General features: G+C 45.4%; 1 protein-coding gene across 12 annotated transcripts in view; it reads left to right on the top strand.

Moving 5' to 3' along the window:
* Positions 1 to 27,965, top strand: part of LOC137547218 (uncharacterized) — a 742,288-nt gene that overhangs the window by 644,333 nt on the left and 69,990 nt on the right. For 5 of the 12 annotated variants that reach the window (XM_068270547.1, XM_068270546.1, XM_068270545.1 and 2 more), the window contains one exon: positions 21,688 to 21,839. In XM_068270547.1, the coding sequence (XP_068126648.1) occupies positions 21,688 to 21,839 (152 nt within the window). Of the gene's footprint in view, positions 1 to 18,609; positions 18,715 to 21,687; positions 21,840 to 27,965 lie in introns of those variants that run through there. The other 7 variants (XM_068270548.1, XM_068270549.1, XM_068270559.1 and 4 more) reach the window with 3 other exon arrangements.

The raw sequence follows: 27,965 nt of genomic DNA on the forward strand, positions 1-27,965 counted from the left end.
ATTTTCCCGTCCTCTTTCTAGTTCCTGGATCGTTCGCATCCAGGACTTTTTTGACTGTGGCCATCTTGTGGCCAAATAGTAAACTACACCCAAATACATTTTTTATTAAAAAATTACATTATTTTACATTTAAAATTCGCTGTTTCCCTCCCACACCAAAAATTACCCAAATACATTTATTAAAAAAAAAAAAATTACAATTAAAAAAATCAAAAACAACACAAATAGTTACCTAAGGGTCTGAACTTTTTAAATATGCATTTCAAGAGAGTATTTTATTATATTTTAAGCTTGTAAATAGTGATAGACGCAAACTGAAAAAATAAAATTGAAAAATATTGGTGCTATAAATTGTGATAGGGACATCATTTAAATGGTGTAATAACGGGACAAATGGGTAGTGTTTTAATTACGGTATATTAATTTCAAACCATAATGGCCAAAAACTGAGAAATAATGATTTTTTTTTCATTTCTTTCTTAATCTTCCTGTTAAAATGGATTTAGAAAAAAAATAATTCTTAGCAAAATGTACCACTCAAAGAAAGCCTAATTGGTGAAGGAAAAAACAAGATCTAGATCAATTCATTGTGTTAAGTAGTGATAAAGTTATTGACGAATGAATGAGAGGTGAACATTGCTCGGATGCTTCAGGTTTTCGACACTGTGGGGCTGAACCGGTTAAAGTGTATCTCAAGTGACGTGACATGCTGGCATATGCAAGAAAGTTCAATACACTTGCCGTGCAAAGACAAAGGAGCAGACCGCTACAACTGTAGCACATGAGAAAGACAGCAGGCTGGGCACAGCCACAGTAAAAATGCCTCTTTATTCCAAAATATTCATTAAAAGTGAAAAGATCCACAGCAACAATCCCAGACAAGAGAGGGTGTACAAGCTAGTACAAAGGTTGACAGCTGTTTCGCACCCCTAAATCAGGCACTTCATCAAGACACTGAGCCCGCCGTTTGTCTCCCCTTAAGTAGAATACTTACTGCAAATGATCGTGACAACACAGGACGGCCGCCCACGCCGTGCACTCCCCCTCCGTCCATTCACTTCCTGGTCGCATCTGCGTTCCAGCAACCGGAAAACGGAAGTGCGTCATAGGAATAGCAGCCAATCGGCAGCTATCATAAGGAGTAAACACTTCCTCTTACCAGACGCGTCCTGTGTTGTCACAATCATTTGCAGTAAGTATACTACTTAAAGTGGATCCGAGATGAACTTTTACTCATTGCATAACTGTATTCCTTTCCTATTGTTTATAGGGCATTCCTCAAGCCAAATACTTTTTTGTTTTTGTTTTAATACTCTAATTCCCTATAAACTAAACAAGCCTCACCCACAGTTTTTCTGAGAGCCTTGGCAGCAGTAAGGGCTCATGGGAGGTTCAGTCTGGGCAGGAGGAGGGGGAGGTATTACTTACCAGAGATTTCAGGCAGAGGGGAGAAAGAGGGGGGCTAGTTTTTTTTAACAGAAGATGCAGATAAGCTTGCCTGTTTGTAATGTTTACAAACAACATGGCTGCAGTCATTGTATCACAGAAACAAATAATCATATTCTATTGAAGCTGTTTGCAGCTAGATTTGCTGTGTAAATGATCTAAACTTTAGATAAGATATATAGACAAGTTACTTGTTATAGTTAGTTTTACATCTCGGATCCGCTTTAAGGAGAGACAAATGGGGGGCTCGGTGTCCTAATGAAGCGCCTGATTTAAGGGTGCAAAACAGCTGTCAACCTTTGTACTAGCTTGTACACCCTCTCTTGTCTGCGTTTGTTGTTGTGGATCTTTTCGCTTTTAATGAATATTTTGGAATAAAGAGGCATTTTTACTGTGGATGTGCCCGGCCTGCTGTCTTTCTCATGTTCTAAAGTTCTGAAGTCTAACTTTTGGACAGTGAGCACTCCGTACAGCAGTGGTCCCTGTGCACCTTCCTCTCACACTACCATTACAAGCAGACCGCTACAAATCCCTGGCCTTCCCGGTGGTGCCTGGCAAAGCCCTCTAGGGGGCAGCAAACATAGATTCAGAAGTCTGCAGTACACCACGGCAAAGTAAAGTCAAAGAACCTTTATTAGCACATCCAACAGACAGAAAGGCAGCTGCCCCTGAGCATGGATGGGTTTAGGCAAAATGAGGCCCTGGGCAAAAATAAATGATGGTCCGCTTGCATCTTCATACTGTACTGACAGTAAACTTGTGACCTCCAGGAGCAGAGTGGTCTGCACACACAGGTTGGCACCCAGTATAACAAATTAGCACTCTTTACAGAGAATGTGCTATAAATTACTTTTTTTCTTCTTATGTTGCTGTCACTTACAAAGGGTAGTAAACATCTAAAAAATGTAACAGGGTTAGGATTAGTTTATCTCCAGACCAAGGATGTGCATCCAGCACTCAACCACATTCAGTATGAATATGTTCCAGGAAGTCATTTTAGAGATGGCCTGAACGGTTCGCCGGCAAACCGATTCACGCAAACTTTGGTGGTTCGCGTTTGCGGCGAACCGCGAACTATATGCGAGTTCAACCCGCCCCCTATACTACATCATTAGGCTCAACTTTGACCCTCTACATCACAGTCAGCAGACACATGGTAGCCAATTAGGCCACACTCCCTCCTGGAGCACCCCCCCCCCCCCTCCCCTTGTATAAGGCAGCTGCGTCGGTCATTTACCTCACTCGTGTGGCTGCAATAATCAGAGAAGGGAGAGTTGCTGCAGAGACATAGGGACAACTTAGTTAGGCTCTTGTTAGGCTCGTTAGCTTGCTCCTTGCTGATACTTATTGCTAAAAAGCACCCCTCAACAGCTCTTTTGAGAGCTAATGTTGTTCTTGTGATCTTTTTTTTTTTGTGTGTGTGTGTGTCCCACTGACACGTGCATATACAGCCCTGTCAGTCAGTCGCAGCTGGCCGTTGGCCCCTTGCTAATTCCTGCTGTGTCACTGCCAGGCATAGCACATTCAGTGCCTACTTTTCACTGCACATGTGTGACAGCTGCACATTGCATACCTGTTCATGTTTACTGCAGCTGCGTGACAGAAGCACGCAATGTTATATACCAGTCACTGCACCTGTTCACGGTACCTGTGTGTGTGACAGCTGCACATTTGCACCATTCACTGCATACCTGTTCAGTGCACCTACCTACATGACCGCACGCAGTGTTATATTATATACCAGTCACTGCACCTGTTCACGGTACCTGTGTGTGTGACAGCTGCACATTTGTAATACCAATCACTGCATACCTGTTCATGTTTAGTGCACCTGCGTGACAGAAGCATGCAGTGTTATATACCAGTTATATACCAGTCACTGCACCTGTGTGTGTGACAGCTGCACATTGTATTGATACCAGTCACTGCATACCTGTTCAGTGCACCTGCGTGACAGCACCCAGTGTTACATTATATACCAGTCGCTGCATAAGTGTTCACTGCACCTGTGTAACCGCACATTGTTGTACCAGCAGTCACTGCAACCTTTTCACTGCACCTGTGTAACCGCATTGTTGTACCAGAAGTCACCTGTTCACTGCACCTGTGTAACCACACATCATATTAGTCAAGTCAGTGCATACCTTTAACTTCATCCCCCCCCAATATGGACAAAACAAGAGGCACAGCCAGAGGCAGGCCACCTGGAAGGTCTGTTCGAGGTCGCACTGTCGTGATTTCATGCGGCCCTCGTCGACCAAAGTACAGTGTTCAGAAGAAGGCACGTGCCATCAACCCCAAATATTGTCAGGATGTAGTTGACTATTTAACACAGAACACCTCACTTTCCTCAGCTTTCACAGGAAGCGTGACATATTCCTCCTCCTGCTCTAATTCTGGCACCCCACTAAAGGGGAACCTAAACTGAGAAGGACATGGATTTTTCCTTTTAAAATAATACCAGTTGCCCGACTCTCCTGCTGATCCCGTATCTCTAATACTTTCAGCCACAGCCCCTGAACAAGCATACAGATCAGGTGCTCTGACTGAAGTCAGACTGAATTAGCTGCATGCTTATTTCAGGTCTGTGATTCAGCCACTACTTCAGTTAAAGAGATCAGCATGACTATAATACCAGGCAACTGGTATTGTTTAAAGAGGAGCTGTTAGGTATAGGGTCTCAGAGAAAATAAACACATATATCAGTAGCTAAAGATTGGCTGTACTTACATTACATATGCATTTCACTGTCCACGTTTGGATTTCACAGAATTTGTATATAGTATTTGCAGAGAATGATGCTCCTGACAGCTCATGGCAGGTTCCATGTTTGTCTGTCTCCTATGAAGCCAAATGTGTCGTCATGTCCTGCCTGCTTCTGATCACAGAAAAGCTCGTACTGAATAACACAGTGTGCAGTGAATATTAATTAGCCATGTGGCTAGGAACAATAGCGGACTCCTGCAGTGTACTCTGCCCTGAGATTTTTCAGTGCTGTGCGCTGGACTGAGTTACAAGCTGCTGAAACTTGATACTGTAACTTCGCATTAGCAGCCGAGGGGAGGGCCCCAGAATGCTTTGCAGTATGGTATGCGGCTTGCGTCCTCTTAAGAGCTTGGGTCTAACAGCTTTGCTGATAAGCACACATCAAATGTAAGAGAGATTTTTTACTACAGTATTGCCTTTTTGGCTTCCTTCTAAACTGTTTAACACAGGAGAATAGAGGTTTAAATTAGCTTCTGCAGCCTGACAGTTACTCTTTAAAGGGAAGCATCCATATCCTTCTCAGTTTAGGTTTCCTTTAACACTCCGTCGGCAGCAATCACCAAAGTGCCATCATCCCAGGGCTCAGCGGTGTGGACATTTTTGTGTGTGTCTGTTTCAGATGAGAGCGATGCCATCTGTACTCTCTGCCACCGAAAGTTGAGCCGTGGAAAGACCAAGACATACCTTACGAAGGCACATGATTACAAAGCACAAACTGCAATGGGATGTTTACCTGAGGAAAAGCAGCACACAAAAGCAAAGCCACACACCGCAGTGGAAGATACCAGGCCGCAATTATTTCTCAAAAAAGGCGATACCCAAACTGTACCTTGATGTTGAAAGGCAAGTGGTGTCATCTCTGGCACACAGCGTTGGGTCAAGGGTCCATCTGACCATAGATGCCTGGTCTGCAAAGCACGGTCAGGCCTGCCCGAAGACTAAGTCAGTCCCCACACACAGCATCTCTACCTGCGCGCTGTGTGACTGCTTGTCCCAAGACTAAGTCGTTGCCCACACAGCATCTCTGCCTGCAGGCCGCTTGACTGCCTTCTCCGCCACCACCAACAGGGTCCAGGACTCCAGGCGGATTCCTGAATTTGTAAGGCTGCTGCTAGCAGCGGCCGCTATAATAATTTTTCTGGTCCGTGTACATGCCTGCCTAATTTTTCCGGCTGCACTGCAGCTGCAACAACTAAACAAAAGGCATGTATATGTGTCAATTCCCCTTCGTGATCGTTACCTTGCCGCGGTGAAGGGGCTTACGTATCACAACACAATGAAGCAATGACCGCTGGCTATATGAGTGTCTCGAGGGGGGGGGGGGGGTTGGGCACACTCAAGATAATAAGGTCATGGCTTCATTGTGGACCTAATTCGATCAGCTGGACAGTCACTGCTGTTCTGTCATTCAGCTACCTCAGCCCGGCGACCATATGGGCTTGAAAACCGCTATCGCCTGCACTCTCGCCATGGTGTATGGTGCGCACCAGTCCACCACAGCCGTCACTACACAAAGAGCTGTTTGCGGTGCGTTACACAGTGAGTTTGGTGTGTCAGTGTGAAGCAGTACACTAATTACACTACCTGATTGATGTATACACAAGTTGTTTTAAAGCACTTTATGCCTCCAATTTAGCATTGCAATGTGATTTCTGCCCTTAAAACACTGCTGTGCGTCAATTCCAGATTTTTCCCCTGGACTTTTGGCATGCCCCCCTCCAGGTGTTAGATCCCTTGAAACATTTTTCCATCACTTTTCTGACCAGCATAAATGTTTCTAGTTTTCAAAGTTCGCCTCCCCATTGAAGTCTATTGGCGGTTCGGAAGTCCGTGCGAACCCGAACTTTTGCGGAAGTTCGCGTTCGAGGTTCGCGAACCTAAAATCGGAGGTTTGAGCCATCACTAGAAGTCAAGTCAGGAACTCGGACCCCAAAGGGCAAAGTCCAAAACTGTAGCAGAAAGACCTGGAACTCTACCTGGATTCAAACAGCATATCCCTGCTTTATGTGCATTATATGTGCATTATACTACATGCAGTATCAAAGTACAAACAGCATAACATTTTGGTCTAGATGAGCTTTGTCAAATGCATTTGAGAAGGGGCATCTAGACTGAAACGTCATGCTGTTTGTACCTTGGTACTGCAGATAGTGCAAATAAAATGCAAATAAAGCATGTGTATGCTGTTTGAATCCAGGGTCTTTCTGGCAAAGCAGGTGGTTTCAGCCGAAACCAGGTGCCCCATAGCACCAAAGTTATGCTGTGCAGGGCACATAAGAGTAATTTGGGGCTCCGGCGATCACCGGACCACAAAATACACCTCCCACCAAGTTGCAACAACTCAGAGGGGAAATAGTTTTTAAAGAGAGCCCGAGGTTGGCTCATAAAATGGAAAAAAAAGTAGGCTACCTGATCCGGGGGGCTGAGCGGATCAGGTAGCCACAAAAAACACAGCTCCTGTGGGCTGCAATGGTCCACTTTTACTTTCATGACCTCTGGGTCACGACGCTGCAAGGAGAGACTGTGTCTCTCACAGCATGCAGGGAGGCGGGGGAGCGGTAGGGGGCGCAGCCAGGGAGAGAGACCTGCCCAATAGCAGCTCAGGAGACCCTGTAGGAATGCCCTTGGTGGTGGTTTGGAACAGGGAATTCCTCTCCCCTGTGTTTACCTCCGAGATAGCGACAGATATTGCTGCTAATCTTTGGGGACTATAGTGCAGCGGTGGGGAGGGAGGAGAGCAGCGGTGTGGGGACATAGAGGCATGTCATGAGGCAGAGATCATATGAAACTTTGGTTTTGCAACATTTTGTTACTATGCATCATACAGCTGCTCATGTGATATGGTTTGTATTGGAAGAAGTTCCAGCCCCGCGTAGGGAAGGGGACAGAAATAAATTGCTGCTACAGTGTGAGGCAAGATGGATTAGAAAATGTAAGGCCCCGTTCACATTACAAACGCGGACGGCCACGCATGCAGAAGGCTATGCGTACGAACGCACGCCATCCGCGTTTGTATGCGTTGCGTGGCTGATCCCATCACTGAAAAGTGAATGGGACAGCTACGCGTTTTGGCAAAAAAAGCCTGCAGCATGCGTTCCCGCACAGGTCCGGAACGCATGCAGTGTGAACATCAGACAGTGCACTCTATGCACTGTCTGATGTCGTGCGTGTCGGCCACCTGCACGCGTTTCCAAAACGCGGCTGGAAACGCGTGCAGTGTGAATGGGGCCTAACTGTGTATGTCCTAATGGTCTCAATGAGTGTTTAAGCCTGAAGTGCCTGAATTTCTATGATTCCTCTTTTCCAGGTATTATGGTGGACTGTCTCAGAGATCTTCTAACAGGACTGTATGAAATTTAAGAAACTTGAAATTGGTATTGTGTTCTGGGAGACGCTCTCCTCAGCTTTAGACTGGGGTAGACACCTGAAAGGGCTCTATTCATAAAACAATTGCGGCAAAAAAAATCTTGGAGGGAAAACACCACATCGGTATTTTAGACTTTTGTGTGCTAATTTATAAAAAAAGTTTACACTTGCGATAAAAGGTCGGGGAATTCCCGCATTAAATTAGCGGTGCTGGCTGAGTTGATACAGTTTCTCTGTGCAGAGACAGAGTTACTATAAAGGAGGCAGCCGCAACTTCCCCTTAGATGTGCATTTTATTTTAAACTGCCTCTCCTTGCTCTGAATCTTCTCTGAATCTGTCTATTAGTCTTTCTAAACAGTCTATTTCATTGCCGCAGCTTAGAAGAACTTCAAGAAATGTTACACATGCAGGCTTTCTGATGAGCCATTTATCTGAAAACAGGTACCCAAGGGGTTAAAAAACACAGCCTGGGTATTCTGGGATGCCTTTTTTTGTTCTGCTCTCGCTTGCCTGTTATCGCTGGCTTATCTCCTTTTTTAAACAGTCGGTATTCTCCGTTCCCATTCCACTTGCTTTAATCTTTATGAATTGACATGTAGTGGCATGTGTTGTGATAATCACCGCATAAGGCGGTAATTTTCCGCACTGCTCAGGAATGTCAGCTTTTCATGCGGAAACAGCTTTTATGAATGGACACTTTGCTAAACGGTCGGTAAAGTCAGCTGTTTTGAGCATTACCGCATGCGGGAATGCTTTATGAATACAATAATACAATACAATAACATTTCTATAGCGCTTTTCTCCCATAGGACTCAAAGCGCTTAGGCTCTCTCAGATTCAGTAATTAGTAGGATGAAGTATTTACACAACAAAAGTTATATTTCTGCAAATGCCAAACTGAACAGGTGGGTTTTCAGTCTGGATTTAAACACGTCCAGGGATGGAGCTGTCCTGATCTGTTGAGGTAAGGAGTTCCAAAACGTAGGGGCAGCATGACAGAAGGCTCTGAGATCAAAAGTTTCCAAGTGGACTCTCGGTATGACTAGATTATTAGAACCTGTGGATCTGAGAATGCGGGGATTGCTACGCAGCTGCAACATATCTTTCATGTATCCAGGGCCTAGATTATTCAGGGATTTAAATGTCAGTAGGCCGATCTTGAATAGGACCCTCCATTCTATAGGTAGCCAGTGAAGGGAGTGCAGGACTGGCGTTATGTGGCAATGACGGGGTTGGTTGGTTAGCAGTCTGGCAGCAGTATTCTGTATCAGCTGTAGGCGGTACAAGACCTTTTTTGGAAGGCCAGTGTAAAGAGCATTGCAGTAGTCCAGTCGGGATGTGATGAAGGCATGGACTAAGGTTGGCATATCTTCTGGGGGTATGAGGTGCTTGATTTTTGCAATGTTCTTCAGGTGAAAATAGAGGCCATGGTGTAGTTCCCCAGATGAGATTACTGTTTGTCATTTTTTAATTGATTGTATATTAATGAGTTCCTGGGGGTGGGTATAAAGGTGTCACTAAAGTGAGGGGCGGTACACCTGAGGAAGGGCAACACCCGAAACATGTTGTGTGTATCTTGCACTTTTGTCTGCTCCAATACAGTTGTATGCTGAACCTTTGGTGTGCCGTCCCCATTCCTGAATTGTATGCCTCTGTGTCCCATCTGCATCCCCCCAAGAACTACCTCGGGTTTTCTTTAACGCCGCCAGAGAGCTTAAATGCAGCAGGGTAACATGTCACTCGGCTTGTCCTATGCCCAACTCACCCATGGCGTACTAACACGTACGCCTTTCTGGCACAGTTTGGACTAGTTTTTTCATTGGGGGCTTTCAGGGTTTTACTTTCTTTTTAAACTCACTTACTAAACGGCAGTTGCTCAGTCCCACTGCCAGAATTGTGTGCAAATGAGTAGGGAGGCTGGCTGGCATCTTTGTATGGATTGTTTACAGGGGGTGCTTTTAAAAAAAAATCGGGGCCCTTTTATGCTTGGGCACTTTCTTTGCATTGCGTTACTCTTTCTGCACGCAGGGTAACACAACAGCAAAGAAATCGTATGGGGCCTAATACTTTTACTGCGTCGCGTTCGCTGGAAGCTTCTGATTCACCACCAATTCACCGCAAAGTCAAGAGCGCATTTCCTTGCAATTTCCGTAGCGACGCAGTGCCGGCAGAATGAATGTAAGTCAATGGGCTACGCCAAAAATTGTTGATGGCGGCGGTCTAGTGCGCAAATGCGAGGAACAACATAAATATGATGGGGAAGCCAGGAATCCCAGCGATGGACTTCCTGTCCAGCAGGGAGTGCATTACTGAGCGAGGGGCGGCAAAGGGGGTGCAGGGCGCAGGCGAGCGATGTGCGTGGGGGGGGGGGTGCTAGGTGCACTCTGCCGCAGGGTCATATGAATTGCTATTTTGGCGTTGTAGTGCGATGTGAGTGGGCGGCGCATCACCCTGCAATGCTATCCTCAGGTGTAAAACCAGTCTGTAGGTAATACACAGAATCCCCCAGGAGGAGATGGATTAGTGTAAAATTTGTCAGATATTTACTATCTACTGTAAGTAACAACAACATAGGAAAACATAAATTTATAGCTTATTTTACTCTGGAAGAAATGGACTTCTTATTTGTATGTGTGTATAGGTATTTGAAATTTTTACATTTTTCACAATAGTGATCCAGGTTCAAAAGAAGTCGGCATCTAGAGGTAAAAAAAATATATTTTTTTTACTAAACAAATAACTGAAAAAAATCACATTGATGTGAATTGCCTTATTTAATTATTACAACACTCACAAAACCTGATACAGAAACACTAAATAACGGATACCCTCTTTTGAGGGGATAATAAAACTTAACTTTTAATAATTACTGATAAAACAACCAATAGCTGCACTGTACAGGGGCAAACGCAGGATTTTTAAGGGGGGGGTTCCTGAAAGGTCCAGAAGCACCTATGTCCCCGAGTGCTTCCAAATACAGGTGGCTCCATACTGCCCATGCACAAAAGTGCGCTGGCGTATTACGGAGCTGCCTATCTTTGGAAGTACTCAAGGACACGAGTGTTTCTGAGGGCTTCTGGTAGCAGCAAATGTGAACGGGGTACAGCGCTGGAACAACTCCCCAAGAGAGGAACGGCAGATAGACTTAGTTTGGACAATTCAGTGGAATATGCCACATAGTGTCACATAGCGCAAGCGATAGCCATATGATGCAGGGTTATATGCATCTGCGGAAGATGGCGGCTCTATATAAATACTAAATGATAATATTTTGCCTCACCAGGATTGCACTTTTATTTAGCTTTCCTGTATGACAAGAACACACAGCCAGCTCTAGGGGAAGAGGGAAACAAAGGTGAATGAAGGAGGCTGGTGCACACCAAGAGTGCTTCTGAGCGTTTTTCAAATCAACAGTGATTTGAAAAGCGCTTGACTAATGTTACCCTATGTGGGTGTTCCCACAGCAGCGTTGTGATTTTTCAAAATCGCAGGTATACTGCATGTAGCATGCTTTTGAGCAATTCATTCAAAAATCGCTCTGAAAATCACTTCACAAAATCACACTCACAAATTGCTAGCGATTGCTATTGTCATTTTGGCATGCACTAGCCCAGAGAGAGGAGTGGAGAAATTGAGAATAGCCTGAGATGGAGCAGATAACTTATCTGTATTGCAGTCCCACATCAGACAGGCTACTAGCCTGTAATCTGACTCCTGTCCCTGTCAGTCTCTCACACAAGTCAGAAAGAAGCCCTCCTGGAGTCTAGGGACTGTCAAAAACTTTTCAGCTTGTTAAACACCTTACCCACACATGCAGTCATTATAACAATGGGGAGAGACCAGACAGATGTTTGCCCACGGACCCTGAGTCCAGGCAAGCTCTGCATCATGCTGTGTATATTTACCAGCTTGCCTGCACTCTAATTTCATCATGTCCAACACTTCTGTGCTGTGGAGAGTCCAGGACTCCATAATCAACATTCTCTCACTGCAGGCTGCATCTTCTTGTGAGGGAAGCTGGGCTGCCTCTCTCATTCTATTAGCTGGAGGGAAGCACCAGAAGTAAGAAGGGAGGGAGAATGAGGCTGTTTATATTATGCGGGCTTCCCTGGCTGAATACACAGCTCAGTGCAGGGGGGAGGTTCCAGACACCCGGAATAGCCCCCTCAGTTCGCCAGTGCTATATCATATATATGTTCTCTGTAAAAAAAATGAGCTAGGGGTATATTATAAGTACAGATAGTGAACAATGGCCTCAATTCACTAAGATCATGCTGGATATAATAAGGCAAGAGAAAACTTACCTCCACATAAGAGAGAGTTACCTTATCTCTTCATTCCTTAAGTTACCTCCTCTGTAGTTAAGTTACCTCCTCTGTAGTTATTTTACCTGCTCTGTAGTTAATTTACCTCCTCTGTAGTTATTTTCACATGCAGTTAATAAACAGCCTGTCTTTAACTCTGGAGTTATTTTAAAGGGAAGGTCCAAGCAAAAAAAAAAAAAATGAGTTTCACTTACCTGGGGCTTCTACCAGCCCCATGTAGCCATCCTGTGCCCTCGTAGTCACTCACTGCTGCTCCAGTCCCCCGCTGGCAGCTTTCTGACCTCAGAGGTCAGGGCCACATTGCATACATTTTTACGCATTCCAGCTAGTGCAGGAACAAAAATTTACACATTGCACCACTAACGCGTAAAAATGTATGTGTTAATGTTCCTGCACTAGCGGGAATGTGTAAAAATGTACGCAATTCGGCCCTGACCTCTGAGGTCAGAAAGCTGCCAGCGGGGGCCTGGAGTAGCAGTGAGTGACTACGAGGGCACAGGATGGCTGCATGGGGCTGGTAGAAGCCCCAGGAAAGTGAAACTCATTTTTTTTTTTTGCTTGGACCTTCCCTTTAAGGATTGAAGAGTTAACTTAAAGACAGAAGAGTTAACATTAGGTTTGCCTGAGGTAAAATGTTTCCTGAATACTACATGCCTTATCACCATGGTAACAACTCTAGAAGAGTTATTAAAGACAGGAGATAAGCTTAGTGAATTGAGGCCAATATCAACATATGAGCTAAATGGGGTGTGACTTTGTTCACTATCTGTACTTATAATATGCCCCTAGCTCATTTTTTACAGAGAACATATATATGATATAGTGCAGCTATTGGTTGTTTTATCAGTAATTATTAAAAGTTCAGTTTTATTATCCCCTCAAAAGAGGGTATCCATTATTTATTTCATGATTACACAGTGTCCTTTGCGTGCCGATAGCCGTGTATAAATAGTGAGTGAAGAGGTAGTTACAGTACATAGCCTGGCTATATATAGGGGAAGGCACATTGATAACTTGACATTGAGTTACATACTGTAAAAAACCCGATACACATGAACAAGCTGTTTCTGGCGTAATCATCACCTGCTATATTGGGATGTGCAGAGGGTTCAGTTATATGAACTGTACTGTGCTGTGCATGCATCTCCCTCAATAGGACACTGCGGCTCAAGGTCATTCAATGGCAATGAAGTCGGCACACAAAGGTGATCAGTTTCCTCGGCCCTGGCAGAGGTGGCTTTAGGTCACCCAGCATGCCTGCTCACTTCCATGGCCACTGTTAGCAAACATTTTAAAATAGCTTCCAGGGACATAATATTGCTAAGCACACCATATTCCAGGACACAGCATGGACCTGTAAGGTAAGTTATGGAAGTTTTTGAACATCACATTTTTCAAGTGTTCTGTATATATTAAAGAACCACTATCGCAAAAAAAGTAGGCCGTTAAAATCTGACAGAACCGACAGGTTTTGGGCCAGTCCATCTCCTCATGAGGAATTCTCAGGGTTTTCTTTGTTTTCAACAGCATTTCCTGAACAGCAGTTACAAAGTCTGACAAACTAGTGTGCAAGTGATTAGGGAGGCCGGCTGGTATCTTACTATTTTGGCATTTAAACTGCTGTTCAGGAAATGCTGTTAAAAACAAAGAAAACCCTGAGAATTCCCCATGAGGAGATGGACTGGCCCAAAACCTGTAGATTCTGTCAGATTTTAACTGCCTACTTTTTTCACAGTAGTGGACCTTTAAACCTTAAATCAGACCTGAACTCAGAACTTCCTCTCTGCTCTAAAAGATAAGCAACAAAATAATAACCTTTAAAGATAGACCTGCACTGCCTGCAATTAGCACAGAATGCTGCTACTAGGCTGTTAACTAGCCAACCCCATCATTGCCACATAACCTTCGCCCTTCGCTCACTCCATTGGCTACCAATAAAATGTAGAATTCTGTTTAAGACTGGCTTATTGACATTCAAATCCATGCACAATCTGGGCCCTGGATACTTGCTTGCTGCAACTGCATCACCCCCACCACCACCACCACAATCTTAGATCAGAAGGATCAAATAACTTGGTCACCCCCAGAGTCCACCTCAAAGCCTTTGGAGACAGAACCTTCTGTCATGCTGCCCCTACACTTTGGAACTCCTCGCCACACCCAATCAGGACATCTCTTTCCCTGGAAGTATTAGAGTTCAAATTGAAAAGCCACCTGTTTAGCAAGGTATTTATGAACACCTGACCAATTCCTCTGTTACACAGTCCAGCCTGCAATCCTGTATTGACCTGAGATATATCTATACGCCTTTGGGACAGAAGCACTTTAGAAACGTTATTGTATTCAGGGCCGGGCCGAGGCATAGGCGAGAGAGGCTGCAGCCTCAGGGCGCAGTGTAGGAGGGTCACACAAATCACTCAGCTATCATTCCCCTATTGTGTTTGAAGCAGAGAGTAATAGGAAAAGGGGATACAAGGCAGTGACTGCAAGCCAGATGACTAGAGATTAAGGTGTTGGGGGCCCTGGGGAGCCTCTTACTCTAATAGCAATCAGTGTGTGATGGCTGTGGGAGGGATGGAGGGGCGAACTTTGGTGTTTCAGCCTCAGGTGAGCTGGGAGATACTTATCTCGGGAGGTGGAGCCTCAGGGTCCCAATGAGGCTACCCCGTTTTCTATAGCCTGGGGGATCCTGCACTGGCTGAAGCAACTGGGCAGGCTCAGAAATATTTACCTACCGCAATCCAGCACAGGTGCAGTAGCGGCTCTTCGTTTGAGTTAAAGAGAGTCTGAAGCGAGAATAAATCTCGCTTCAGACCTCATAGATTGCAGGGGCATGTGTGCCCCTGCTAAAACGCCGCTATCCCGCGGCTTAACGGGGGTCCCTTCACCCCCAAATCCCCTCGGTGCAGCGGGGGAGCGCTTCCTGGTTGGGGCAGGGCTAACCGCCTCAGCCCTGCCCCACGCGCGTCTGTCAGCGCGTATCTCCGCCTCTCCCCCGCCCCTCTCAGTCTTCCTTCACTGGTCACTGGCAGCCATTAGCCCTGCCTCCACGAACGACCAACTCTACGACGAACTATTGCGGGGGTGGGTTTGGGGGTGAAGGGACCCCCGTTTAGCGGCGGTTTAGCAGGGGCACACATGCCCCTGCTAACTATGAGCTCTGAAGCGAGATTTATTCTCGCTTCAGAGTCTCTTTAAGGCGGAAGTTGCCGAGTCCGATCATATCCGCTCAACTTTGCAGGAGCGAGTCCATTGAGCCTGTACAGCACTGGCGAACTGAGGGGGCTATTCCGGGTGTCTGGAACCTCCCCCCTGCACTGAGCTGTGTATTCAGCCAGGGAAGCCCGCATAATATAAACAGCCTCATTCTCCCTCCCTTCTTACTTCTGGTGCTTCCCTCCAGCTAATAGAATGAGAGAGGCAGCCCAGCTTCCCTCACAAGAAGATGCAGCCTGCAGTGAGAGAATGTTGATTATGGAGTCCTGGACTCTCCACAGCACAGAAGTGTTGGACATGATGAAATTAGAGTGCAGGCAAGCTGGTAAATATACACAGCATGATGCAGAGCTTGCCTGGACTCAGGGTCCGTGGGCAAACATCTGTCTGGTCTCTCCCCATTGTTATAATGACTGCATGTGTGGGTAAGGTGTTTAACAAGCTGAAAAGTTTTTGACAGTCCCTAGACTCCAGGAGGGCTTCTTTCTGACTTGTGTGAGAGACTGACAGGGACAGGAGTCAGATTACAGGCTAGTAGCCTGTCTGATGTGGGACTGCAATACAGATAAGTTATCTGCTCCATCTCAGGCTATTCTCAATTTCTCCACTCCTCTCTCTGGGCTAGTGCACGCCAAAATGACAATAGCAATCGCTAGCAATTTGTGAGTGTGATTTTGTGAAGTGATTTTCAGAGCGATTTTTGAATGAATTGCTCAAAAGCATGCTACATGCAGTATACCTGCGATTTTGAAAAATCACAACGCTGCTGTGGGAACACCCACATAGGGTAACATTAGTCAAGCGCTTTTCAAATCACTGTTGATTTGAAAAACGCTCAGAAGCACTCTTGGTGTGCACCAGCCTCCTTCATTCACCTTTGTTTCCCTCTTCCCCTAGAGCTGGCTGTGTGTTCTTGTCATACAGGAAAGCTAAATAAAAGTGCAATCCTGGTGAGGCAAAATATTATCATTTAGTATTTATATAGAGCCGCCATCTTCCGCAGATGCATATAACCCTGCATCATATGGCTATCGCTTGCGCTATGTGACACTATGTGGCATATTCCACTGAATTGTCCAAACTAAGTCTATCTGCCGTTCCTCTCTTGGGGAGTTGTTCCAGCGCTGTACCCCGTTCACATTTGCTGCTACCAGAAGCCCTCAGAAACACTCGTGTCCTTGAGTACTTCCAAAGATAGGCAGCTCCGTAATACGCCAGCGCACTTTTGTGCATGGGCAGTATGGAGCCACCTGTATTCGGAAGCACTCGGGGACATACGTGCTTCTGGACCTTTCAGGAACTCCCCCCTTAAAAATCCTGCGTTTGCCCCTGTACAGTGGAGCGGATACGATCGAGCTCGGCTATTTCCACCTTAACCCAAACAAAGAGCCACTACTGCACCTGCGCTGAATCACAGTAGGTTAATATTTACCTTTGCCGCTGGTCGGGGGGGTCACATCGCTGGATTGCCAGGGAGAACACGGGGGAAGCCTTGTTAGGATTCATAGACAAAACGATAAAGAAAGACACGGCACTCTGGAGCTGTATGCAGCAACAAGCTGTATTGGAGCAGACGATAACACTACATGTTTCGGGCGGAGCCCTTCCTCAGGTGTACCGCCCCATCAACACAGAGCAATATATACCCACCACCCAGGAAATGACCAAATATGCAAATTATTACAAAAGTTAAAACCACAAATCAGGGAACTACACATACATGTCTACCCTGAAATCACTGAGGATACACATGAGTGCATAATCATACAAAATCATCACAAACATTTTTTTAAAGCAATCACATGATATTACAAAAGATTAAATCCTGAAACAAGGACTTATCTAACAGACGCATCAAGTCCGCTATTCTTCCGTGGAGTCCCGTACCATTTGAACCCCCCTGGTCGACCGATCGTGTCGGGTGTAGGGTCGGTCCTGCACCCTATAGCTAAGTATGTAGACACCTTTCTGCAGCCATTGGTTCAAGGAGAGGCTGCATGTTTAAAAGACACTACTGATTTGTTGATTCGTCTGTCAGATTTGGGTTCGGTACCTGACAATTTGTACCTGTGTACGCTTGACGTTCAGAATTTATTTACCTCTATTCCCCACCAGGAGTGCATGCAGTGTATTGAATCTAGGCTTCTTGAGACTAATATCTCTAACCGTATGGTGTATTATTTGCTGGATTGTCTTGAGTTGGTACTTGGCTGCAACTACTTTAGATTTGATGAGGAGTTTTTCTTTCAATTACAAGGCACAAGTATGGGATCCCCGGTAGGACCCTCAGTGGCCAATTTGTTTATGGCCAGCCTTGAGAAGCAGTTTTTTGTGGAGATATTCTCGCGTATTACCATTTTGTTGACGAGATTTTAATTTTATGGCAGGGTTCACCTGATAGATTCGGGTCTATGGTGGATGCGGCCAATGCTTCTCATCCGACAATTAAATTTACCGCTGAGATTTAAAATGTTGCTGTTAATTATTTGGATGTTTCGATCTTGCATGAGGGACGATTTTTGATGACAAAATTGTTTTCTAAACCTACTGAACGTAATAATCTCCTGAGGACTGACAGTTTCCATGCTAATTGTGTTAAGAGGGGGATCCCCAAAGGTAAATTTTTAAGAGCTAAACGGATCTGTTCGTCCCCAGGTGATTATGATAAAGCCTCTGATAATTTAATTGAAAAATTTAAAGCGAGAGGTTATGATGTCGACTCTTTAAAAAAAACTAGTTTTGAGGTCCGACAACTAGACAAGGAAAGACTAATTAGGCAGCAGAGTACAAAAAGCAACAGACAATCTAATGATCATATTCCGTTTGTGTCCACTTTTTGTCAGCAGTCGGACCAGATTAGGAGTATAATACGTAAACATTGGTCGATTTTACAGTTTGATAAGGAGTATGGTAAGCTATTTGAGCAACCACCTTTGTTTGCATATAAAAGGGGCAAATCGATTGGTGATTGTGTGTGTAACTCGGATACACGGAGAGTGACACGAGACATGGCAGCTCCGGCGCGACGCAGCTTGTTTGGAGTGCAATTGTTGCAACTCAATCATAAAGGGTAATTATATTTCGCATCCCCGAACGGGAAAAAAAATGTTTACCACGAATCGTTATTTTTGTTACACGACCTTTGTGGTGTATGGCCTGAAATGTCCATGCGGTCTGGTCTACATCGGCAAGACCAGACGCATGGCAAAATGCAGGATTCAACAGCACAAACAGGCTATCACCAATCTTGCCGCTGGGAAAGCTCAGTATGATACTCCTGTAGCCAGGCATTTTGTGCAGGCTGGACATGCAGTGTCCCAATTGAGATGGTTTATTATTGATTCTGTCCCACCACTCAAAAGGGGAGGTGATAGGGATAGACTGCTTTTGCAACGTGAAGCCAAATGGATATGGAGATTTGACTGTATTTCTCCTAGGGGCCTAAATGAGAATAATAATCTTGCTTGTTTTTTGTGAATTTCCTTGCAGGGGGGACTCCACGGAAGAATAGCGGACTTGATGCGTCTGTTAGATAAGTCCTTGTTTCAGGATTTAATCTTTTGTAATATCATGTGATTGCTTTAAAAAAATGTTTGTGATGATTTTGTATGATTATGCACTCATGTGTATCCTCAGTGATTTCAGGGTAGACATGTATGTGTAGTTCCCTGATTTGTGGTTTTAACTTTTGTAATAATTGCATATTTGGTCATTTCCTGGGTGGTGGGTATATATTGCTCTGTGTTGATGGGGGCGGTACACCTGAGGAAGGGCTCCGCCCGAAACATGTAGTGTTATCGTCTGCTCCAATACAGCTTGTTGCTGCATACAGCTCCAGAGTGCCGTGTCTTTCTTTATCGTTTTGTCTATGGTTGTGCAGGAGTGGTGTACCTGCTAGACGCTGAGCACCGGCTGGACGATTGTGATATCGTTTTTTTCCCGAAGTTAGGAGGAGTTTCTCTGTCTTTTGCCTTGTTAGGATCCAGGGGCTTTCCCCTCCCGAGGTAAGTATCCCACAGAGGGTTTTTTCTTCTTTGGTTACAGGTTTTCTTTAACCTCTTGCCGACCGCGTCACGCCGCGGCGGCAGCCCTAGGACCGCCTAACGCCAATTGGCGTAAAGTCCTGTGGCCAGCTAATGCAGGAGATCGCGCGCAGGCTGCGCGCGCATGTCCTGCTTGGGGGGCGGAGCTCCGCCCCGCCTTCAGTCTCCGAGCAGCTATTGCCGCTTGGGAGACTGGTAGACAGCGTTTTCGCCGTCTATTTACATGTACAGCGCTGCGATCGTCAGCAGCGCTGTACTGGGGACAGCCGTTTGACACGGCTGTCCCCCTGGGACACTGGAGAGCGATCGGCTCTCATAGGGTGAAGCCTATGACAGCCGATCGCCATAATTGGCTGGCTGTGGGGAGGGAGGGAGGGAGGGAATATATTTAAAGGAACATACTTTTTTAAATAAAAACAGGAACAAAAATATTTGTAAAAAAAAAGATAAACAATCTGGGGGCGATCAGTCCCCACCAATAGAAAGCTCTGTTGGTGGGGAGTGAAAGGGGGGGGGGAATCACTTGTGTGGTGAGTTGTGCAGCCCTGCAGCTTAGCCTTAAAGCTGCAGTGGCACATTTTACTAAAAATGGCCTGGTCACTAGGGGGGTTTAGCACTGCAGTCCTCAAGAGGTTAAGATCCCTGGCAACTCCATGCAAAGTACTGCAATCGATTGACTTCCTGTTCGCACCCGTCATGTAACGTCGTGTGACATCGTGCATACCCGCTGACCGGAAGATGGATCGTGGAATGCTTGTCCTCAGGGGGAGGACGCTGGATCCATCTTCCTCCGTCGGGTGGTGAGTATTTCGCTTTAAATTAGTTGGGGGAGCGGACCTTGAATCTTTCCTGCAATACTGAAACCCTTTCCTGATTAAGCCATCTCGACTTTTACTCAGGAAACTTTTACTGTTCACTTGTAACCTTCAAATTATTTTGAAGAATCTATATATATAGTCTTGTCTCTTTGCGGCATCTGCTTTCCTCAAGGTTACATTACCTAAATGGAGGCCCCTAGCTGCTTCAGATTCATATCTATACATCGGAAATGATATATCTGTTCGGCGACTGCTCGCTCCGCTCTCACTTTATAGAATAATTACACCATTGGCCTTTACAGAGGTAAATCTGCTCAGACCTAAAATATTAAAGTGAGCTGTTGGCACGGCAATCGCCGTGTCACATATTGTGATCTGCTGATATAAGCTTTCTGTTTATCTAACTTTTACATAGCCAAGTCACAGGGGAGCGGCTGCTGGCATGGTGAAACATTGCATGAGGTGGATGTAATTTCCAGTGTCAATAGATGCAGCAGAGATGCATGGCAGGCTGGGGGCAAGAGGCAAAATAACTAAAGTACAATTCACTTCAAGCAGGAAAACTGTGTGTAAGCCAGATAGATTAAAGATAGCTGAAGATACTGAATGATTTGGTGATTAGGATGATAAAGAAAAAAACTTAAAAGCTTAACCATAGTTCCCAACTTTCCCTCTTTTGGAGGGACAACCCCTCTTAGGGAGCCCTATCCCTCTGCCCCTCTTTCCTCCTCATTTGTCCCTCTTTCAGGAGTTTGTCCCTCTTTCTATGTAAATATATATTTCTGTACTAAAAAATGTGTTTGATTGACTCTAAACTTTTTTCCTATCCTTTAAATTGATAAATTACTAATTTTAAAATGCTAATATGAAGGAAAATGAACCAGGATAGAAAGGACCAGTGTGGTTTGAATTATAAAACAACATATTTTTCTTATGAAATTCTTTATGGTATGCGTGACTGAGACGTGATGGGGGTTGTGCCAGGGGCGTGGCTTAAGTGTCCCTCTTTCTCATCTCAAAAAGTTGGGAGGCACAGGAGACCAATACTTAAAGTAGACCTGAACTCTTGCACAGGACATTAGGAAAACATGATCATAGTATGGTATTTGCGCCTTTAAAGTGAACTAAGCAGCTCCTGGCTTCAAATAGCTGCAAGGGCTGCCATTGTTCAGAAGCTCAACCCCTGCTGTTTTACAACTAGCATTGTCCAGGCTAGGTGTGACATTCTTCAACTGTAACTGATGTTTTCTGTTTGAAGTACAATGGGGGTTTGTTTGTGGTCAGTTAAGTCTAAGGAGGTGATTTCTTATCTGTGTTCCACAATCTCCTGCACAGTGACCACAGGTCCTTTACAAAGTGGCTATTTTAACCCTTAGATGTAAAAAAATGAGGAAAATTGAAAGTTTTTTTTAATAATAAACCACATTTTTAGAATGCATTTTTAATTTGCTATAGAGCTGCCCTGGGCGTTAAAAATGATGCTCGGTTCACTTTAAATCTATATTTCAGCAGCTGGTTTGAGGTATTGGGGTTACCCCTCCCCATTCAACCCTATTCAAATTGCTTGTCACCTGCTAATTATAGCAGAAATCCTAATTTAAACGCGGTTTGATATCTGAATTAGCATTACATAACAGAAATGAACCCTTTATGTATTTAAAGAGTTTAGCCTGTGTAATTCACCCTCATTTGTGTCTAATCACCAGGCCCGGATTTACCTCACAGGAGCCTATAGGTACAGATGTCCTGGAACCTTAGACCTCGCCTTCCATGAACCTACAAACCACAACCAAACCGCACCACAAGTGTGCTGGCTGTCCAGCTGCCACTTCTGCCTTACTTCCTTTGCCTGTCATAGGTAGGTACAGGTGTTTTTTAGTGTTAGGTAGTCAGAAGTACCTTCAGTATTAAAATAAACACATGACGTAGCTGCAGATGAATATTACATACTAACCTCACTGTCCGTTCCTCTCAGCAGCTCACCATTTACTTCTTACAGTAATCCCTTCCAGTTTCGACAATATTTTGTCAACTGAAATACACCAGTTGCTGTCAGTTATATATCAGCAGCTGTCAGTTAGAACTGAATTTGCAAGGTAATGTCCATGTTTCCTTATGGCTCTAGTGGGTGATGTTACAGCTTAACAGTGTGCTGACCAGGAAGCTGTTAGGGGGTAATGGCCATTTTTAAAATGGAGGACAGAGAATTCCATTGATCACAGCAAACACCTGGGACTCAGGAGAGGAGAAAGAGATTGAGGAGTAGATTACACAGGAGGTCAGTATGATGTGTGTATGGTTATTTTGAGTTTTTATTTTGAGTTCAGGTTCTCTTTAAGTATCTAGAGCTGTTCCCAAGTATTAGGTAGCTAGAGGTGCCCCTGACTGAAGGGACTCAGTCACATGACTGCCTATGACAGATAAGTCCATTTGAAAGTACAGGCTGTAAACAATATGTCTGCTTCCATGAATCAGGAAGTAGAAACTGTGCAGATTTGTTTTAGGATTTGTATCAGCTGTAACAAAAAAAATGTTTTTTTTTGTTTAAGGGCTGGTTCAAATGGACGCTTTCGGAGCGTTTACCGCAAGCGTTCGGACCGTCGCGGAATGGGAGCGTTTACACCGAGCTTTTGCGCGCTTTTACCCGAACGCGGCGTTCGGGTCCCGATTTTTGCGAGCGTTCGGGCTGCCCCTGGAAGCAACATGTAGCTTCCAGGGAGCGGCCAACCGCGACGGCTAATGTTCCCCTACGGGTAAAAAAAAACGCGACCGCATCACGACGCGACCAAAGGCTACTGAAAGCCTGACCGCGCAAGCCGCCGCAACGCCCCCAGACGCGACGCTACGCAGACGTCCGTCTGAACCAGCATTAAAGGTTATTATGCTATTGTGTATCTTTTAGAGCAGAGAGGGGATCTGAGTTCAGGTCCACTTTAAAAGAAAACAACCAAACAATGTTCCATCCAATTAAGAATGATTATATGTATCTAATCTAAAGGTACATACACACCTGTGATGTATGGGACCCGATCGCGACATTGCTTGGCCGTACTGTACAGACCTGTGTCAGCTGACAGAAACGGAAGGACGTGTCAGAAATTGAGGCACATATGGCAGGATCAAAAAAATCGAGCTGCAGGCAGCTCGGGTCAGTTCATCCGCCAGGTGGATTGCTTTCAGGTCAGCGGTTGGGGGTTCGGGCTGCCGTACACACGCCTGATTATCGGGTGAGGCGGTCATTATCAGTCAACTTTAATCAAGTGTGTGTACAAGGTTTTACACATACTGTAGTTATGGTCAAATAACTAAACTCCTAACTTCCTTTCTGCCCTAAAACATTAGCTGTTAACGGATTGCTAGGAGCAGAGGCCCATCTCACCGGGGCTCTGCAGTTGTTAATGTATTGCCAGGAGCAGAGGCCCATCCCACTGGGGCTCTGAAGACATTAAAGAGACTCCGTAACAAAAATTGCATCCTGTTTTTTATCATCCTACAAGTTCCAAAAGCTATTCTAATGTGCTCTGGCTTACTGCAGCACGTTCTACTATCACAGTCTCTGTAATAAATCAATGTATCTTTCTCTTGTCAGACTTGTCAGCCTGTGTCTGGAAGGCTGCCAAGTTCTTCAGTGTTATGGTTCTGTGATGCATCTCCCCCCTACAGGCCCCTCTATGCACACTGCCTGTGTGTTATTTAAATTAGAGCAGCTTCTCTCTTATCTTTTACAAGCTGGATAAATCGTCCTCTGAGCTGGCAGGGCTTTCACATACTGAAGAATTACAGACAAGGGCAAAGCTGTTTGCAGGAAGAAAAGAGCAGCCTGAAACTTCAGTGCATGAGAGATGCAGGGGGAAAGAAACACACAAATGATCTCTTGAGATTCAAAAGGAAGGCTGTATACAGCCTGCTTGTGTATGGATGTATGTTCTATGTGTGGACATACTGTACATCAACCTACTTCCTGTTTTGGTGGCCATTTTGTTTGTTTATAAACAAACTTTTTAAAACTGTTTTTAACCACTTTTAATGTGGTGGGGAGCGGCGAAATTGTGACAGAGGGTAATAGGAGATGTCCCCTAACACACTGGTATGTTTACTTTTGTGCGATTTTAACAATACAGATTCTCTTGAATGGATTGCTAGGAGCATAGGCCCATCCCACCCTGGCTCTGCAGATGTTAATGGATTGCTAGGAGCAGAGGCCAATCCCACCCTGGCTCTGCAGATGTTAATGGATTGCAAGGACCAGAGGCCCATCCCACCAGGGCTCTGCGGAGATTAATGGATTGCTAGGAGCAGAGACTCATCCCACCGGTGCTCTGCAGATGTTAATGGATTGCTAGGAGCAGAGGCCCATCCCACCCTGGCTCTGCAGATATTATTGGATTTCTAGGAGCATAGGCCCATCCCACCCTGGCTCTGCATATGTTAATGTAGTGCTAGGAGCAGAGGCCCATCCCAACCTGGCTCTGCAGATGTTAATGGATTGCTAGGAGCGTAGGCCCATCCCACCCTGGCTCTGCAGATGTTAATGGATTGATAGGAGCAGAGGCCCATCACACCCTGGCTCTGAAGATATTAATGGATTGCTAGAAGCAGAGGTCCATCCCACCCTGGCTCTGCAGATGTTAATGGATTGCTAGGAGCGTAGGCCCATCCCACCCTGGCTCTGCAGATGTTAATGGAGTGCTAGGAGCAGAGGCCCATCACACCATGGCTCTGCAGATGTTAATGGATTGCAAGAACCAGAGGCCCATCCCACCAGGGCTCTGTGGAGATTAATGGATTGCTAGGAGCAGAGGCTCATCCCACCGGTGCTCTGCAGATGTTAATGGATTGCTAGGAGCAGAGGCCCATCCCACCCTGGCTCTGCAGATATTATTGGATTTCTAGGAGCATAGGCCCATCCCACCCTGGCTTTGCATATGTTAATGTAGTGCTAGGAGCAGAGGCCCATCCCAACCTGGCTCTGCAGATGTTAATGTAGTGCTAGGAGCAGAGGCCCAACCCACCCTGGCTCTGAAGATGTTAATGGATTTCTAGGAGCATAGGCCCATCCCACCCTGGCTCTGCAGATGTTAATGGATTGCTAGGAGCAGAGGCCCATCCCACCCTGGCTCTGCAAATGTTAATGGATTTCTAGGAGCAGAGGCCCATCCCACCCTGGCTCTGCAGACATTAATGGATTGCTAGGAGCAGAGGCCCATCCCACCCTGGCTCTGCAGATGTTAATGGATTGCTAGGAGCATAGGCCCACCCTGGCTCTGCAGATGTTAATGGATTGCTAGGAGCAGAGGCACATCCCACCCTGGGTCTGTAGATGTTAATGGATTGCTATGAGCAAAGGCACATCCCTCCCTGGGTCTGCAGACATTAATGGAGTGCTAGAAGCAGAAGCCCATCCCACCCTGGCTCTGAAGACATTAATGGAGTGCTAGGAGCAGAGGCCCATCCCACCCTGGCTCTGCAGATGTGAATGTATTGCTCGGAGCAGAGGCCCATCTCACCCAGGTTCTGCTGACATTAATGGATTGCTTGCTAGCAGCCTTCAGAGGCCCATCCTACACTGGCCTTGCCAACATGAAGGGATTTCTAGGAGCCAAGGTCCATCCTTCCCTGGCTCTCCATGCACTGCCTGGCCAATCAGTGCCAGGCAGCGCTGAGGGGTGGATCGTGACTCCCTTTGACGTGGCTGACGTCATCCCGCCCGTCGCCATGGCGACGGGGAAGCCTTAATGGAAATCCTGTTCAGAATGGGATTTCCGGACGGGCTTGATTGCCGGAGGCGATCGAAGAGGGTGGGGGGATGCCGCTGCACAGCGGCTGTCATGTAGCTAGCGCTAGGCTAGCAACATGATTTAAAAAAAAAACAAAAACTGCTGAGCTGCCCCCTTGTGGTTTTTAATAGACCGCCAGGAGGGTTAAACAATGAAAATTGCCTTGCTGCCCTGCAGATTCTGTAACACTAATACTTTAAAGGGAAGGTCCAAGCAAAAAAAAAAAATGAGTTTAACTTACCTGGGGCTTCTACCAGCCCCATGTAGCCACCCTGTGCCCTCATAGTCACTCACTGCTGCTCCAGTCCCCCGCTGGCAGCTTTCTGACCTCGGAGGTCAGGGCCGCATTGCGTACATTTTTACGCATTCCCACTAGTGCAGGAACATTAACATATACATTTTTACGCGTTAGTGGTGCAACGCATACATTTTTGTTCCTGCACTAGCTGGAATGCGTAAAAATGTATGCAATGCGGCCCTGACCTCCGAGGTCAGAAAGCTGCCAGCGGGGGACTGGAGCAGCAGTGAGTGACTACGAGGGCACAGGATGGCTACATGGGGCTGGTAGAAGCCCCAGGTAAGTGAAACTCATATTTTTTTTTTGCTTGGACCTTCCCTTTAAGCCAAAGACCCTGAACAAGCATACAGATCAGGTGCTCTGACTGGAGTTTGGCTGGATTTAGAAAAAAATATGGCAGCCTCCTTATCCCTCTTAATCTAGGTCAGTGATCTGCAAACATGGCTCTCCAGCTGTTAAGGAACTACAAGCCCCACGATGCATTTGCCTTTATGAATCATGACTGTGACTATCAGACTCCTGCAATGCATTGTGGGACTCATAGTTCTTTAACAGCTGGAGAGCCAAGTTTGCAGATCACTGGTCTAGGTGTTGTTGACCTTTAAGCCTTATCTTTCCTTTTGATGATGAGTGGATCCTATCTTTAGCATAGCAGTACAGTAAGATATTTCCATAGAAACGTGTCCAGTCAAATGAGCAGGTGTAACACCAAAAAATGAAAACTGCCTTTATAATATTTGCATCCAGTCTTAATAAAATAAAGGTGAAATCTCTCTGCATTGTCTCTTTAATTTTGTTTTTGTAGCTGTACCTGGTGTTTTCCTGGGACACAATATATAATAACAGCCTTCTGTAAGATCTTATTTATGATACAGCCGGCAGCCATAGATCTACTGCATGTCATCTGCAGGTTGTTGTGTATCAGTGAGGTGCTAATGGCAGAGTCTGATTGACTGTAAGCATCAACTGTATTGATTTTATCACCTCCTTGTAAGATCCGTATGCGAGAACTGTCACCTCCGTGTCGTCTCATTAAGATAATGTACTGTGTTTGCTAAGCAAAGCTAAGACTTTTATGGCTCATTAACTTAAAAAGGTTGCAGATGGCCTGCAACCAATAATTTCCGTAGCCACAGTGTCAGTGCGGTTTGTAAACCTTGCCCCTGGTGTAGACCCCATTCTACATAGTCACTAGAGCTATAAGAATGGTTGGAAGTAGATGTGACCTCTAGATGAATATATACCATGAATTCAGGAAACAGTTCCCATTCTAATTAGTAGTAGTTATTGCTTCATGTTGCCCCTTCTTCTGGGTTGAAAAGGCCTTTCTTTTATATTTAAAGAGGAACTTTAACCCAGGATACCGTTTCTTGATTAGATCATCAGGGGGGTCTGTATGGCTGCCGCACCTCCCACAGTGTGATGTCATGACCATGGTCCTGAGAGTTTCCTGTCTGTGAACCTTGTTGCATTGTGGGAAATAACAGCTGTTTTCAACTGCCAAGCAACAAGTATCTCCCTCTGTGCATATGTATATCTGTAAAAAAAACAACCTTTTCATCGCATTGTTAAAGGATACCCGAGGTGACATGTGACATGATGAGATAGACATGTGTTTGTACAGTGCCTAGCACACAAATAACTATGCTGTGTTCCTTTTTTTCTTTCTCTGCCTGAAAGAGTTAAATATCAGGTGTGTAAGTGGCTGACTCAGTCCTGACTCAGACAGGAAGTGACTACAGTGTGACCCTCACTGATAAGAAATTCCAATTTTTTAGCTCTTTCTTTCTCTCAAAAGCCATTTTCTGCTCGGAAAGTGTTTTATAGTTGGAATTTCTTATCAGTGAGGGTCACACTGTAGTCACTTCCTGTCTGAGTTAGGACTGAGTCAGCCACTTGCATACCTGAT

The sequence above is a fragment of the Hyperolius riggenbachi genome, chromosome 2, assembly GCF_040937935.1.
Source record: "Hyperolius riggenbachi isolate aHypRig1 chromosome 2, aHypRig1.pri, whole genome shotgun sequence".
Lineage (NCBI taxonomy): Eukaryota > Metazoa > Chordata > Amphibia > Anura > Hyperoliidae > Hyperolius > Hyperolius riggenbachi.